This window comes from Porites lutea, chromosome 6, assembly GCF_958299795.1.
Source record: "Porites lutea chromosome 6, jaPorLute2.1, whole genome shotgun sequence".
Taxonomy (NCBI): Eukaryota; Metazoa; Cnidaria; class Anthozoa; order Scleractinia; family Poritidae; genus Porites; species Porites lutea.
In genome coordinates, this window is record NC_133206.1 from 4,495,376 (window position 1) to 4,510,555 (window position 15,180).

Below are 15,180 nucleotides of genomic sequence, written 5' to 3' on the forward strand. Positions count from 1 at the left end.
GTTAAGTGCTTTTTTTACGCATCCTTTACGGCATCTTTACTAGTTCAACTTTACGCGCCTTTACGATAGGAATCAGGTAAAGTTTAGTAAATTTCACTTTTCGTGCTGTATTCTGAAATCCTTTTTCGGATTTCCCGATCGGTAGAAATGAAAATCCAAAAAGAGATGTCTCAGTATGATCTCAGCGTTGAAATCCGTTTTCGGATTTCGCGTTCGATTGTAAATCCGAAATCCGGATTTTAAAATCTAAATCCAGATTTCCCAATCGAACGCACCCTAGTAGTATCGCAGAATAGACCTGGTCATGGTTTTCGACGCCATCTTGACGGGTAGGCAAACGCGTGAGAAATTACAGTGTTTGTATGAGAATCTAATGTCGAATGATTTCCGTAGAACGGCTGTTCTGAAAAATATAAGAATTGTAAACTAAAGCTTCACTCCTAAGAATTCTACTGAAAAAATTTGAGGGCGTTACATGGGCTAGAAGACCTAGAACCACTTTTTAAAATTTTCTATACATTTGTCTGTAAGTTAAAGTCCCGGGAAAAATTACAGACAAATATATGGAAAATCTAAAGCAAAATTCTGGAGAAATTTAAGCAGTTTGTCACCAGGTTCAGTTTTTCCTTGATATAAGGAACCTTGAAAAGCACGTTATACGATCTATATGTTTGGAACCTGTCCGGCTTGAGAAAGTGAAACATCTATCATTCATAAAAATTTATAACGTCAAAATGTCAACTTTTGACACGTTCATTTCACTCACTTTCGTTGGTATTTGGGTATGGTAATGAATGATGTGTAAAGGAAAGGAGATTGTAATTTTAATAAACCAACGACGAAATTGATCCGAGGCTTGGGGGAATAAAACTTAACAAAATATTGTATAATTCATTGCTGGGCCTCAAGATATTTGTTTAATTTGTTTTATTCCCTCAAGCCTGGGAGCCAAGTACGAATTTTAACATATCAAAATTGAAATATTTTTTTGCGTTTACTTTTAAGATTTCTGATCGTGTCAATATTAGAACTTAAAATTCTTTCAGATAGAACTTCCCCGTTCGGCTTCTTCTTTTGGGAACTACGAGCCTAGTCCCTAAGCGTTCTCTCTTGACCCGTTGTCCGCGCGAAGTCTGGGAAAGAGCGGGCGAGGGAACGCGGCGAGTATCTCCCGGTGACGTCACAGCTCACGGTAGAGTCCAGGATTGACCGCGCCGAGAACGCCTAGGGACTAGGCTGGGGAACTACCGTCCTCGGAGACCCAGGGGCGGTCAGTCGGGCCGAGAGAAAAGGCGCGACAAAAGTTTTCAAACACAGGCGGAAAAGCCCCTCGGTACCGACTCTCACCGGACCATTTCCAAACGGTCAAGCGATTGCTTGCTCCTGATTGGGCACAAAAAATGCTTTGTATTATTGTGACCAATCGGCGAACAGCTTTCACAAATTTATCATCTTATAAGAAAGAAAGGGTAATAAAACTATTCGTGTTCTTCAATGGCTGCCAAAACGTTGTGGTTTGACGTACGAGTCAATGAAATTTGTGTAAAATTTCGCTTTACCGGAAGTGGATTTTGAGCCCCGAACGGGCAAAATAAGTTTTCTCGAATTTTAACAAAAGAACACGTTATTTTGGAAAACTAATTACAGTGTGTTTCATTACTCTTAAGAGTTATCGATGAGCCAAAAGTGAGCGAAATTCGAATTTTGAATTTGTGCCACAAAAAGCCAATTTTTGGTCGATATTTACAGACAGTCGCTCCTTAAAGCTGAAACAATTATTAGTTCTCAGTGCGTTTTACCTTATTTCTAATTCTTAATAAAATCCAAGATGGCGACCATGTTTGGAGACGTCACAGACCTCCAGCAGCACCACCACCCATAAAATATACCTCTTCTTCAAGAGAAGATCAAAGGCTTTCTACTGAAGGCAAAATCGTTTCGAAATATTGTAACATATCAAAAACCCAAGAAGGGTTCCAACTTTCAGGATCCTCTCTAGAAACATAGGAAACTCATCACTCCACCGTGAGGATTTTATATTAGGAATATGCTGAACACCACTAAATACTCTTAGCTGCAATGTATTTTTTTCGTCGAGGAACCTATTTAAGAACCTAAATAGCCTAAATTTGTGCTAAGTACCATAAAAGGGAGGAAATTGCAGGTTGTAATAGTCAGGGGTTTTTATTGTATTTATCATTTTAACCTCAAATTTATTACCAAGCTATAATAAATAAATGGGTTTGTATTGCAGAATGTATTTGAAGAGGTTGTTGCTGAGTGAATACAATGTATATAAAGCATAGTTTCTTTTTTACTATTGAATAAATAATAAAGGCAATAAAATATTGACATCTACTTATTCATTTATTTACTTTTTTCAGGGAAGATGAACTTGATCCTGAATCAAACAAAGTGCAGCTATTTTGGCAAGAACGTTTTCTGATGATACATGTGCATGTACTTAAACAGAATAGTATGAATCTCAAGTACCTTTGTCATAAGAAAATAAAATAAATGGCAGCAAAATCTGAAAAATCGTATTGATGGAAAAATCTTAGCTTTTTACTTTTTGTAGCGGTTTAGAATGCAAACAAACATTGCTTGAGCAACCAAAACAAAGTCATAAATATTTCCAGCCAACATGTCCTCTTGTTAAACATTAGTCTAACATTCCTCTGTTCAAACTCTTATCCATTTTACACGTACACTCCTGATATTCCGATTTGTCTTTGCGTCTATGGGGTCCATGAGTCTTTGATGTCATTGAATGTCTTGATAATTTCCTTTGTTTTTCTTTGAGTTCGCGGACCAGCCCATTCCGAAAACACTCAGTGTTATTTTTTAGTGTGGGCCTACCGCGAACAGTGTGTGCATTTGTAAGTTTAACCCGGGACAACATAATTGAACAATATATTAACACGTTCCTCGAAACGCCGCGGCCAAATGTTATCCAAACCGCCTCTTACTGCTGCTTCGAAAATTTTCGGATCAAACGGTATGCAAATCGTCCCTCATTGGATTATCCACTAGACCTAACTAAATCGACAAATCAGAAAATAAGGAAAAGAAAATGGCCATAAGGGGCCGACCATTTAACTCTTGAGGGAGGGGGTGGGGGTGGGTGATTTCTGGTCATCAAGAATTTTTTTTCTAGCAATCTGGTGGGCAGTATATTTTTTCCCGTAAGCTTTCTATTACATTTGTGCTGCATGCAATTTTTTTCTTCCGACAAGCGCTTGCAGAAAATTTTTTTCAAAATCACCCACCCCCCCCCCCCCCCTCAAGAGTTAAATGGTCGGCCCCTAAAATAAAGAAAACAACAAATTCAGATGACCTCTTAGGGAACACGCAATTAAAACTGTCTTTTTATGATTGGTGCATTTCGATCCTCTCGTCAAAAAAATGTCAGACGCCAATCAGCGGACCTCTTAGGAAACGAAAGTTTACTTCAACGGGTTAACTTTTGAGATCGTGAAAGTGCGATAAAGTGCCGTGCGCTAGCACAGCTTTCTTTCCCACACGCCTGTTACCTTAACTTGAAGATCCTTGTACAAGACGTTCGCATGGCGGACTTTCTCCTCGCTTCGCCTGTTTACTTGCCTTGTTTCCGTTGGCGCGTATTGCGTGCCTATTGCACATTTACGTCAAAACAAGCCGTTTCCATTACTCTATTTGGGCCACGCCCAAATAATAAGATATTGATGATGATGATTATGAGTGACTAATGTTTTAATTCTCCCTATTGTTACACTACTCAATCAAAAAAAGGTGGTGAGCAAAAAGACGAAGATAAAGGTGATGACAATGACGAAATGATGAAAAAAAATCTTGTTTCTTAAACAAATTCTCCTTCTGAGTACCACGGGAAATGTATGTTGACAGTATGGAGAACATGTATGCTATGTAAACAATGATACTGATGTAAAGGGTACCCTGGCACGAGCCATGGTTTACAACTAAGTTTAATCATTTTACAAAAATAGGTAGAGAAGTAAGGGATAAACCAGGCTTAAATAAAAAGAATTTTGTCGTGTGGTGGCCACAAAAAAAGGTTAAAAATAAAAAAACCCTGATCCTCATTTATGCACCATATATATGTAAAACGATATTATAAATTTATATAAATAAGCACTTGAAGCTCCCTTTCTTTGGGATACTTTTGACATTGACAATGCCTTTATACGCTTCTACACTGCAACGCTAATACAGTAGTGAAGTAAAAAGGGGGTTAGCAAGATATGTTACCTAAGGGTTAGTCAATGAAACAAACTCCACCTTAGGCCATAGTTTGAGACACCCAGCGAGCCTCAAAATCTGTTTGTAAGGTGTATGTTTTAAGAAGATAAATAGTACATTTGTATTCTAGTCTTGGCTGCAAGCATTGTTCGAAATGTTTACAGCAAACAATGTATAGATGTGAGGTTTGGCCAAGTTTCCATTTTAAAAGGACTCAGAACTCTGTCTTCTTCACACTGCTTAAACTCTCTTTTAATAGCTGGCCCTCAGGGGCTTATCCCATTCAATTCAATGTACCTATCAGTATGGCGAAAAATATGACATTATGCTGCAATATTCCCTATCACGGCTAAGGAGGAGGGGGCGGGGGTGTTTGTTATATCGTTCCCTTTTATTAATTTTACAGTCCCAATTAACATCTACATGTACAAATAAAAACTTAATTAACCCTTATCATCAACAATTGTTCTCCCACTTGCTCCCTGATCAACAACCAAACTACAAAATTTCAAAATTAAAATCAAGCATGGCTGATTTAGTCCACCAAAAAATATTCCCCTGATTAAGTATTATATATATGCTATAATATATTCAACTCCGCAGTCTCTAGCTGACAGAGAACAGTTCTTTCAGTTGGTTCATGGTGTCTTCTGGACAAGTAACTTTGTGTCCCTTTGTTCGCTCATCCATGAAAATTTCATAGTCATTACCACCCTGAAAGTGAATATGAAAATGGTTAAAAAATACACATACAAAGTCAAAAATATACAATATTACTTAAATATTTTTTCTTGCTATTATTATTAATATTTAAACAAGACTGTAGCTATTATTATTAGAATGTAAGAGATAATAGCACAGGTTTTGTATACAGCAACAATAATGCTGGAATTTTAGGATTGATCCTTATTATCTTGGATTGATACCAGCAATGAGTCGTCTGTTGGACAGGTTGAAGGTTACAGTGCGACCAGGAAAACAGTGAAATAATTCAGCAATGTTTATTGTGTTATGACCAATCACAGCAAAGATGAGAACACACAAACTAGCCACAAAACCACAAACTAATCAACGTTCTTGCTTGCAGTTTAGTTTTTTCACGTCTGGGTGGCTTTTTACTTGCAACACAATAACATTCCAGAAATATTTCTGGTTTTCAGGGTTTTCCCTGTTTGACTGCAACAGTGAAAAGTGCACTTACAGAGGCTTATCCAGCAGTTTACAGGAAATCCACTTTATTAGAAACAAACGTATTCAAATAGAACGTAACAGAATTAACCAGCTCAACTAGCAGGAAGCAACGCGAGGCAACCAAAAACATATCCAGCGCCCAGGCAGGACTCGAATCTGGGAATGTCGGATTGCAAATCCGATGCACTGATCACTCCGCCATGCTGCTTCCCAACAGTCAAGAGGGCAGACTGGCCAAGACCCGCGCATTGGATTGCAACCTTGGGGGTCCAGCTTCAAGTCCTGCTCTGGCCACTAATATTGATCTCATGGCTTAAAGTTAATTTTACCTTGCCTGGCAGACTGTTAATGTCATTCTAAGGTTTCAAAAAACTGGCCATGTGATAAATGCAAATAATAATTATTATCATTTAAAGCAAATTTTCTTTCTTTTCATTGGCCGAAAGCCAACCATGTGACCTGCAAATAACTGCCTACAAATAATGGTCTGCTCATGCGCAATGCCGTCAACAGTGTTTGGCTGCAAATGATATTCTGCTCATGCGTAAAGGAAACCGTGCTTTTCTCCTTCTTGCAATCACTCTTGCGTGAAAATGGCAAATCGCTTTGCTTCCCAAGGATATTCATTAAAAAAACCAACTCGGCGATCGAATGATAACACAATATTATTATTGAACTCGGTTATCGCAAAATATCGTGATTTGATAGTGTCTTGCAGATCAATTATTTGCCGAAGCCGAACTGCTCACCACAGACAAATCACTATATTTTGCTCAACCTCGTCCAATAATATTGTTAATTGTTTGTTATACACAGCAAGAGAGTACTGCACCTGATAGCACTTATCCCCAAAGAAATGAATTTCCTTGTAACCATCATTTTCCACATGCTTCAGGCAATAAGTCTTGTCCCAGCCTTTTGGGAAGACATCAAAACTTATCTGACCTCCTATACTGAGCTGTAGTCCATAATCTGCAAACTCTTCTCTCAAAACAGACACAAATTTATCCCTAACTTTGTGAACCTGTGAAAAATAACAATTAAAGACCAACTGAGAAGTATTCTATACTTACATTTTGGTCCCAAATATAGCTAAAAACATGGGAGCAGCTATTGTCCTTTCTATCACAAAACAGGTTGGTCTGTCGGTTAGGGAGAGATGCTTAGATGTGAAAAATGTTAAGATCCACTTACTTTGTCATACTCAAAGAATGCTATTCTTTCTTCCTGTGAACAATTTCTTCCTATTGGTGAAACATTTATCATTCCATTTCGAAACTCTATGAATGTTCCTCTGCAAGAAAATAAAAGCCATAAAATGTGGTAGTTGGACAGTTAACAATAATATTATTGTATAAATCGTTTCTCACCATCACGCAACAAAAAAATAAATTGGAAACCGTCCAGTGGAAGAAGCCAAGAAAATGAAAGGTTATAAAACACATATATAAACAATTTGATCAAGTCTCAGGTCTTCGTAGCCCACAGTTTCTGAGTTATGCCATAATGGTGTACCGTTTTGGTGCACCAATATGGCCCCCGGAAATAAAAAAAAACATCTGGAGTTCACTTTCTCTATAGAAGCTCTTTCTTTCCCGTGGAGAACAAGCATATGTGTGCATAAACATATCTTCTAATACTTGAAATGGTTATACGGCTGAAAATCAAGAAGAGAGACTTTTCAATGAGACAGCATTCCTATTTTGGTGTCACACACTGCGAAAACTCGGAAGTTCAAATTGCTGTATTTTCGAAATGAAACATGCTACTGGAATGGAAACTTGTATAAAGATTTACGTTTTGTTTATCTTCAACCTAGTGTAAAAAAGAATGAGTAAAACCTCAATATTTTGACTTAACAATTTGATTATGTTACTGAGAAAACCATCTATTATTGGAGATGAGAAAAGAAATGTGTACATGTACAATGTAATCACTCCCCTACCCAGTCCCACCCCCACAGATCTTCTCTATGACTGCTTAATAGTTACCTGGTACAAGCAAGGGTGTGCAAACTTAATTCCTGGGATGTATAAAAATTATGTCAAAAGCATTTTGTTGACCATAATAAGATACACCATCATTACCTCTTTAGGAATAGGTACATGTACACTGTACAGTGAATATGTCAAATTAAATGAAATGCTTACATGTATCATGGGTACTTGAGCACTATTAAGGGTAAAAAGGGTTCTAACTAAGATTTCAAGTTGCAGGGTGAATACAACAAGTAGGTGAGGAATCAAACAGCTTGGGGTTTCTTTTTGTTCTGTTTTTCTTCTATTTTTCTACTGGGGGCTACATCCATGGTAGCTGGGGAAAATCCTCAGCCCCTGCTTGTTAATAACAGCTCTGGGTAAACATTAATTTTAGTTTAAAGTTGAGTAAATGCCTCACCTTCTATAAATTGCCTCTATTTTACTTTATGCAGGTAGTTTTTATGCACATATGCATGTAAAAATTACATGACAGTGGAAACCCACTGCTTTATAACCACCAGTTTGTATAATCTGTTGGGCATCCAAAACACGGTTCTTAAGGCTTCTCATCTCGAGTGAATACAGTGTATACCAAAGGTTATTCTAGCGCTATCAGTTGATTGCCCTGCTCATTTCAAATTCTGCCCAGAACACATTATTGTATTGGGAAGTACATTTTGGCATTGACTGTCTCAAGAGTCATGGTTATGATAGAGACTGCTATGAATACTAACTTGAATACACTTGCTTTTAAAATTTTATGCATTTGTTGACTCTTACCTTTTTACAGGAATATCTAATTCTGCAATGTACTTTAAGCAGAAATTGATGAATGTTTTAAGCTTTTCTTCACCCATAAATGTCTTGATATCCTAATATAAAAAAAATAACACTTCTTAAACACATCATTACTACATGAAAAAATACAAAAAAGAATAACATCAATCAATGATGTCTAAAAGTCCATTTCTGAATTACTTTGAGCCTCCTTTTCAAAGCAAATTCTGGTGTTTGTTATAACCTATGCCATGAGAATGGTTGTGCATCAGGACTTTCTTTAAATAGAAATTTAGGGCAGCCTGTTCAAAACAAGTTGAAAGCCAGTAGTTTTTCCGCTTTCAGTGAAATACAAGTATATTTGCTGCCTAATCAGAACTTACATGTAGGTTGAATGAATAAACAACACACAAATTAAGGCCTTAGCCTTGCCACACTACTCTAACTGGTTATCACGACCAACACGAAAGCTTCGGCTACTTTGGTCACCGTGCACATATCAACAAACTTGTATATTATATTGATTTTTCATCATTTGTTAACCTACTGATTCTGTAAGCCATCTTATACTGTATGAACTTGAATATTGCGAAATAAACTTGAACCTTGAACCTATTCAAAAAAATTGACTGGGTTGTTAAGGTGGATTTCAACTGTCACATACCTTTTTTTGTGTGCTTTCAGGTACGTGTGTAAATAGAATAAGAGGCAATGTATGAAAGGTCCTACATAAACACATAAAAGTTGAGCGACGTTCAACCCTTCCATTTACACATATTTTCCCATGCAATGTCTCTATCTTATTTATGCGTGTAAAGTTTATCTGCGTACGGATGTGAAAATTATGTGACAGTTGAAATCCACCTTTAGGGTAACTTGAAAATGGGCTCTCCTTTTGCTCAAAAGATCACAAGATGCATTTTACTAAAATAAAATAATTGATCCCTAAATAATTTATTTTCATTCAAAAAAAAAAAAAACAAGCTTCAAATTTAAGCATGATAACACCTTTGTAGAAGAAAACCTAGCAAGCTCACATGCCTGGTTAAAAAACCAGCTCAGGAGGTTACTGAAGGCCTCAGGTAATCATAAGCTGATCATAAAATAACCTGACAGAAGAAGAATTATGTTCACTTCATTTATAAGGTGAAACTAGAATAAATATTATTATTCCACCAACCTGCCTATGAAACAGTTCTCCATTCTTGTAGGCTACCAGCCCATTTTCAGGGAAAACATAATCATACAAAGTAGTGACTGGAAAATAGAAAACAATGCGTTTCATTTAATACCACGCCAATTGGTACTTTACTGCAAGGATTTCAAGGGCAATAAAATAAATTTTAAGGGAAATCTTACCATTGTCCCCTCCCATTTGTTCTTCGAGTTTTGGAAAGTCGGATCCTCCAACCAAGGCGACTACGACCTTCTCGCGAAGTTTCTTCATAAATTCCTTCATTTCTGGGGTGACTACCTGAACAAAATATGAAACCGAGAAAGATGCTGAGATCGCGCTTTCTGTCAGACTTTGTGTAGGTCGACGGGAAGCCGTTTAAAATATAACGTCACAATTTACACCCTTTTTTAAAAGTAATAATGAACGATCGCTAAAACGTACCAATCTGGCTGGAGTAACCGTGCCATCTACATCAAATAAACACAGAATATCTCTTGAGGAGTTCACAGCAGCCATTTTGTCGATCAATGTTCGCAGACCGGAAAACTTTGATCGAAGGCGCTCGCGACACGTCACCACGCACACCTCCAAAATAAACCAATCTCCACGCAGCATTCCTCCCAGGGGACTTAAATTTTACCACGGTGATATTGAACACTTTTGTAGCCAAGACAACAGCTCCTCTCATTTTCATATTCCCTTCGAGGCTCGCTTTTCAGACCTTTTCCTCGTTCCCTGGTTGCAGTTGCGTTGGAGCAAGAGAGAATGAGCTCATTCTCTCTTGGTTGGAGTTAGCACTCCCGTGAGCTTTAGCGTGAACGAAGTCAAATCGCAAGAAAAAATAGGAAGGAGGGTTGGGGTGCTTTCTCCTCCGCGTAACATCAGGGAGCCAATTAACCGGCTCATTGTTTCATCGAACTCCCCTCCTCACCATCCCCCCCCCCCCCCGCCTCCCCCCCAAAAAAGAGAAAGAAAGAAAGAAGAAAAAAGAAACCATGTGAAATTCTCATTATAAAATCTGAATTTACTGACAAATTACAAAGTAAAAAATCGGAATCGCTGGGACAAAAGCAAGTTTTATTCTCGGCAAGGTACTTCCCAATGGCCTATAGGGGGAGTTAGCCTGAAAAGGTACGCCTCTTGGTAGGTGCCTTGAGGTTTATAAAAAAAGTAGGGATTTCCGATAAGTTGAGGTAAAGGACGCGGTAAACTGAAGTGTGAATAAAAATTACTGAAAAAAAAATTGGAACGCAAAAGCCGTACAATATAAAAATGCTATTTTTTGTCCAAACAAGTAGCCTCTATGCACTAGTATAGACAGTGGAAAGCCCCGCAGCCCCATACTCGGGAAATGTGCACGGGCAGTTTGCTGTTGGGGATAATGAGAAGATTAAGACGCTTGTCACATTTGTCTTCATCTTTATTCCCAAGTGGTAAACTTCCTGTGCGAATGTGATGGCAAGTCTAAAAAGCTTAAATAAAATACCAAATACAAGGGTTTTCATTGCAGCTGAAAAAAATGTATGGTTAGAAGTATTGAAGTTGGTGGCCTTATTTCTCTTCAAAACAGAAACCTGCAACGCTAAAAACTCTTGAGAGTTTTTCGTAGAAGCTATATTTTGCTTTGTTAAGATTTGTTTCCAAAAGAGAAAGACATATACCGGTTAAGTTTGATGAATAGAAGTCCTTTAATATTACCACGCACTCAGCATAAAGTTGTTCTTCTTGTAGTGCTAACTATGTTCGCCGTAGGTTTCTGATTACTCTGTTTTTTGCAATAAAGCTTTAGGTAGGAATATCCTTTCAGATATAGTCTGTCGGCACTCTACCTCTATTCGTGCGTCAACTTTCACAAATGTGTTAGCATAGCATTTTAAGGTTAAATTTGACCAGCATTTTGTGCAGCGAGTTCTACGGTCGCTCTGAGGCTTATTTGCTGAAGTTAGGGAAAAATCTGTCTTGGGATTTCGAAGTTATTTACATTTTTCGTAAAAATGTGGTTGTAAATATATGCCGATATCTCAATGGTTTTCATATCAACAAGAAAACAAATAACATTTTTTTAAAGTTCTATCATTATGTATTCGGTATGCCAAAAATCATAGAAATCGGTTGAATCTTTCATTCTGAAAAACGCAAATCAAAAACATAACCAACACGCATATAAATAGGTTCGGGCCACCTTAAATCCAGAGAACCAGTGTCGCTGAAGCCACACGTATTGAGTTTGACTCCCTTCAGTGGTGAAGGGAGTCAAAAGGTTTACTCATGTCCATTGCTAACAAGTAAACCTTCTCCTTAATGTCGAGGGCTTTCCTCCATTCTTCAACGAAGCCGATTAACGTGGACTCACAGCTATGCTGTTTTCTATAGGCTGAGCTAGGATAAGTTGGGATCTGTAGTGAATTAGTGGAAGAAGGTGACCAGGGGATGCCCACAGTGCTCTGTATTTGGACCTCTCATTTGGAACATCCAAAATGATTTGACGCTTTTCATCTTTAACTAATTAATTATTTTTTAAATTTATTCTTGTTAACATATTTTAGTGTCCCCACTTAGTGGTTCTACACTACCATTACAGTTTGACACTTAAATTAAGGTATCTGATCATCATCAACAACATCATCATCAACATTGTACAGTAATTTTGTTGACGTACGGAATTGACCTGCATAGCGGGGAATTTACTTCATTTCATGAGAAGGTAGGCCCGGTCTAATGCCCCGATATTCCCCGGGTATTGGGGTTCGGGGCTTTCCAGTGCTTAGTGTGTTGCGAAGGCGAAGTGAGTCAGGCGATTGAATTGTGTCCGAGAAATCCCTAAAAAAAAGAATTCACTCCTTTTCAAATCACCGGACTCCCGATTTATTCTATGAAAGTATTAATTTATACAAAAGTCGTTTTATAGTTGAACACAGTCAATTCTAAGAATCTATCTAATAAAAACTTCGGGGAGCTTATTCCGCCCCCTAAATGTTGTCATTGCCTCATTGCTTCTTTCACGAGTCCCGCAACTGAAGTGCTTTGCTAATTGCTGAGATTTAGCTAAGGAGGGCTAAAAAGTCTTACACAAATATACTGTATAGTGCCCATAAAACCGTTATTTTGAGAACATGTAAACATGTTTGTGTGATTCGCGCTGCGTTTTCCTGCGTTTTACAACCTTCAAAACGAGAAGACCCTGGGGACGAGGTTGCTAGTACCCAGGACCTTCTTCTAACGCTTCACTCTGCTAACAGTAATGGCTGGGAAATGGCGAAACATGGCTGAAATCGCCATTGCTATATTATCTGTGGTGTTGATTACCTTTGGTAATCCACGATTTGACATTATGGCCAAATTTAGAGATCCTCTAAAAGGGAAAAATGTGATTTTGAAGGAGGACCAGCTGGACGACTCGAGTAAGTTTTAACCTAGCGATGAACTGTTATAGTAAAAATTGAGCTATTATTAAACACTTTACTCAAGCTTAAACTTATTTTCAGTGTTCTAAGACAAAATGGATGAAACGTTTTACAGTACTGTAGATTATATGACAGTTTTTTATTCCTTTCGAAGCAAAGACGGAAAAATGAATTAAGCTAAAGCTTATATGTAAGATTATAAAAGAAAGTATAAGGCTTAATTTGCCTTTTTTCTTAATTAATTTGGACAGGCATTAAGCTTATACTCTTGCTCAAGTTTTGGTTTGAATCTTAAGAATAAGCAAAGTTGTAAGGCTATATGAGAAAGTCACCTATATATAAAAAATGTACAAGGTGAAATGGTGTCGTTGGGGCTTGATTAATTAAGCCTTTTCTAAGATGAGTTACAGTACCATGAACGACTATCGCCACGCCATTTTAGCGTAAGAACTTAAGCTTATATGCCAATCCTTTTCGCAATTGAGATAACTTCAATGTTTTATTCTGCTATCAAACTTGATGATGTCTGTATTTTTCTGGTCTTTGCCAGTAAAATTCCCATAGTATTGAAATCTGATCAGTACTGCTTATTTGGATGTTGTTTAATAGTCATTGTAACACAGGTTTAATACTTGTTCTGATCAAAATTTTGTGGCTTTGCGATAGAGTGCCTTCAAGGAATGGTTGGTTTATTTGTCAAGAATGCAGTACTCACAACCAAAATGACAGCATCAACCTTCCAGGCTGGCAACCAACCTTACTGGGCTCGTTTGAAAGCAACCCACTGGTGGATACCTTCTGTTCATGATAAATTTCAGTACTTAAAGGTAGATCTTGGAAGCTTAACTGTAGTTTGGAAGTCTGCCATCCAAGGCTCTGGTGACACCACAACGATGGGAGCCAGGGTGACTTCATACTTCCTTTACTATAGTAAAGATGACACCATTTGGTATCCAATACTTGAAAAAGAAAACCCACGGGTATGATAGCTTGCAATTTGCTTTTTGTTATTAATATAAGTAGCTTTCACTGCTGCGACCTAGAGGTAATCACTTCAAGATGTAAGATAGGATGTCATTGGTTATTTAGGTTCCAAAGACTAAAAAAAATATATTGTTCCTGCATAATGGAGAATGTGAGTTATTTTTTGAGTTATTTGTTGGCCATCAACAAAGAGAACTTCAGAAAAAAGAGACCTTGTGTAAGCAGTTCATTTATAATTTTTGCTGTTGGATGTATTAACCTTACATTTAGGGGTAATATGAGGCAATAACTGCTATACCAACAAGAAAGCTCTCTTTTAATTATAACTACATTGACAATAAGAGTTAGGTAACAGTGAGGACAATTAAATTGTGTTCTAGCTTCTATATTAGTGAAGTTCAAGGTTGTTTGACAGCTGTCTTTCAGTCATACTAAAAAGGGATTTTGTATCATGAATTCTTGTCAAGTTTTGAAACATAGGTAATTATGTCAATGAAATATTGCTGGATAGAATCTGATTGGTTCTTAACAAAGCATATTTGTTGCTTAATTTTCCTATTTGAAACACCAAAACTGTCTGATTTGACCTGTCCAATTACCAGAAGCTATGTAATCTGACAGCTCAACGGCCAATGAAAATCAAGTAGCAAATGTTATTAGCCAATGAAATTTAACTACATAGCCCATAATCAATCAATACCAACAAAAACATAATGAGTGAGAAGGATGCGTGGTAAAGAAAAATGGATGAAATCAACCAGTCATGCAAACAACCTTTAATCAGATATTTGTTATTGCCATATTTAATTTTAAAAGCATGTTTAAGAAAGTTCATGCAGTCAGACTTCCACATTGTGATTTCACCAAAAGTTAATTTTGCAAGAACTTTGTACTTACATTAACGATCATATTCAAATACTTAGATTCCTGCATTATTGTTATTGACATAATAATAATAATAATAATAATAATAATAATAATAATAATAATAATAATAATAATAATAACAATAATAATAATCCTTGTGGTTATGGTAGAAAACATTAAGAAAGTATCAGAGAGAGCTACTATGACAGAGATTCAAAAGATCTGCATGCTGGGATCTGCACGAATCCTCAGAAAGGTGCTCAGTGTATGAACAGAATGATTGACTTGAGTGACTGACGCTCTAGGTGCATGGTTTGCGCCTGGCTGATGCACAAAAAGAACACAAGCAAAGACTGTGATAAAAGAGATAATAATAATATACAATATAATAAAAATACTAACTGGTAGGTAGGACTTGTGTTTTACAAGTATTCAGAGGTAATTGGGGAAGTCATTTGATGGTGATTTGAAATTACTGATGCCCAATAATACTCCTCTTAGAGACAAAGATTTTTTTATTTATTTTTTCTTTACTGACAACAATACACAGCCACTGAGAAGC

At 37.2% G+C, this 15,180-nt stretch overlaps 1 protein-coding gene across 2 annotated transcripts; it reads right to left on the reverse strand.

Moving 5' to 3' along the window:
- Positions 1-3,953: 3,953 nt before the first annotated feature.
- On the reverse strand, positions 3,954-9,915 carry LOC140941169 (uncharacterized). 2 transcript variants are annotated; one of them, XM_073390143.1, is made up of 7 exons: positions 9,805-9,915; positions 9,546-9,660; positions 9,367-9,443; positions 8,190-8,281; positions 6,625-6,724; positions 6,263-6,454; positions 3,954-4,953 (listed from the first exon to the last, which is right to left on the reverse strand). In XM_073390143.1, the coding sequence occupies exons 1-7, from the start codon at positions 9,877-9,879 to the stop codon at positions 4,846-4,848; spliced, it is 759 nt and encodes a 252-aa protein (XP_073246244.1). In that variant the 5' UTR covers positions 9,880-9,915; the 3' UTR covers positions 3,954-4,845. The 2 variants fall into 2 exon arrangements, with proteins under 2 accessions (XP_073246244.1, XP_073246245.1); XM_073390144.1 differs by having other exon boundaries at positions 9,546-9,656; positions 9,805-9,902.
- Between the last annotated feature and the right edge of the window lie 5,265 nt (positions 9,916-15,180).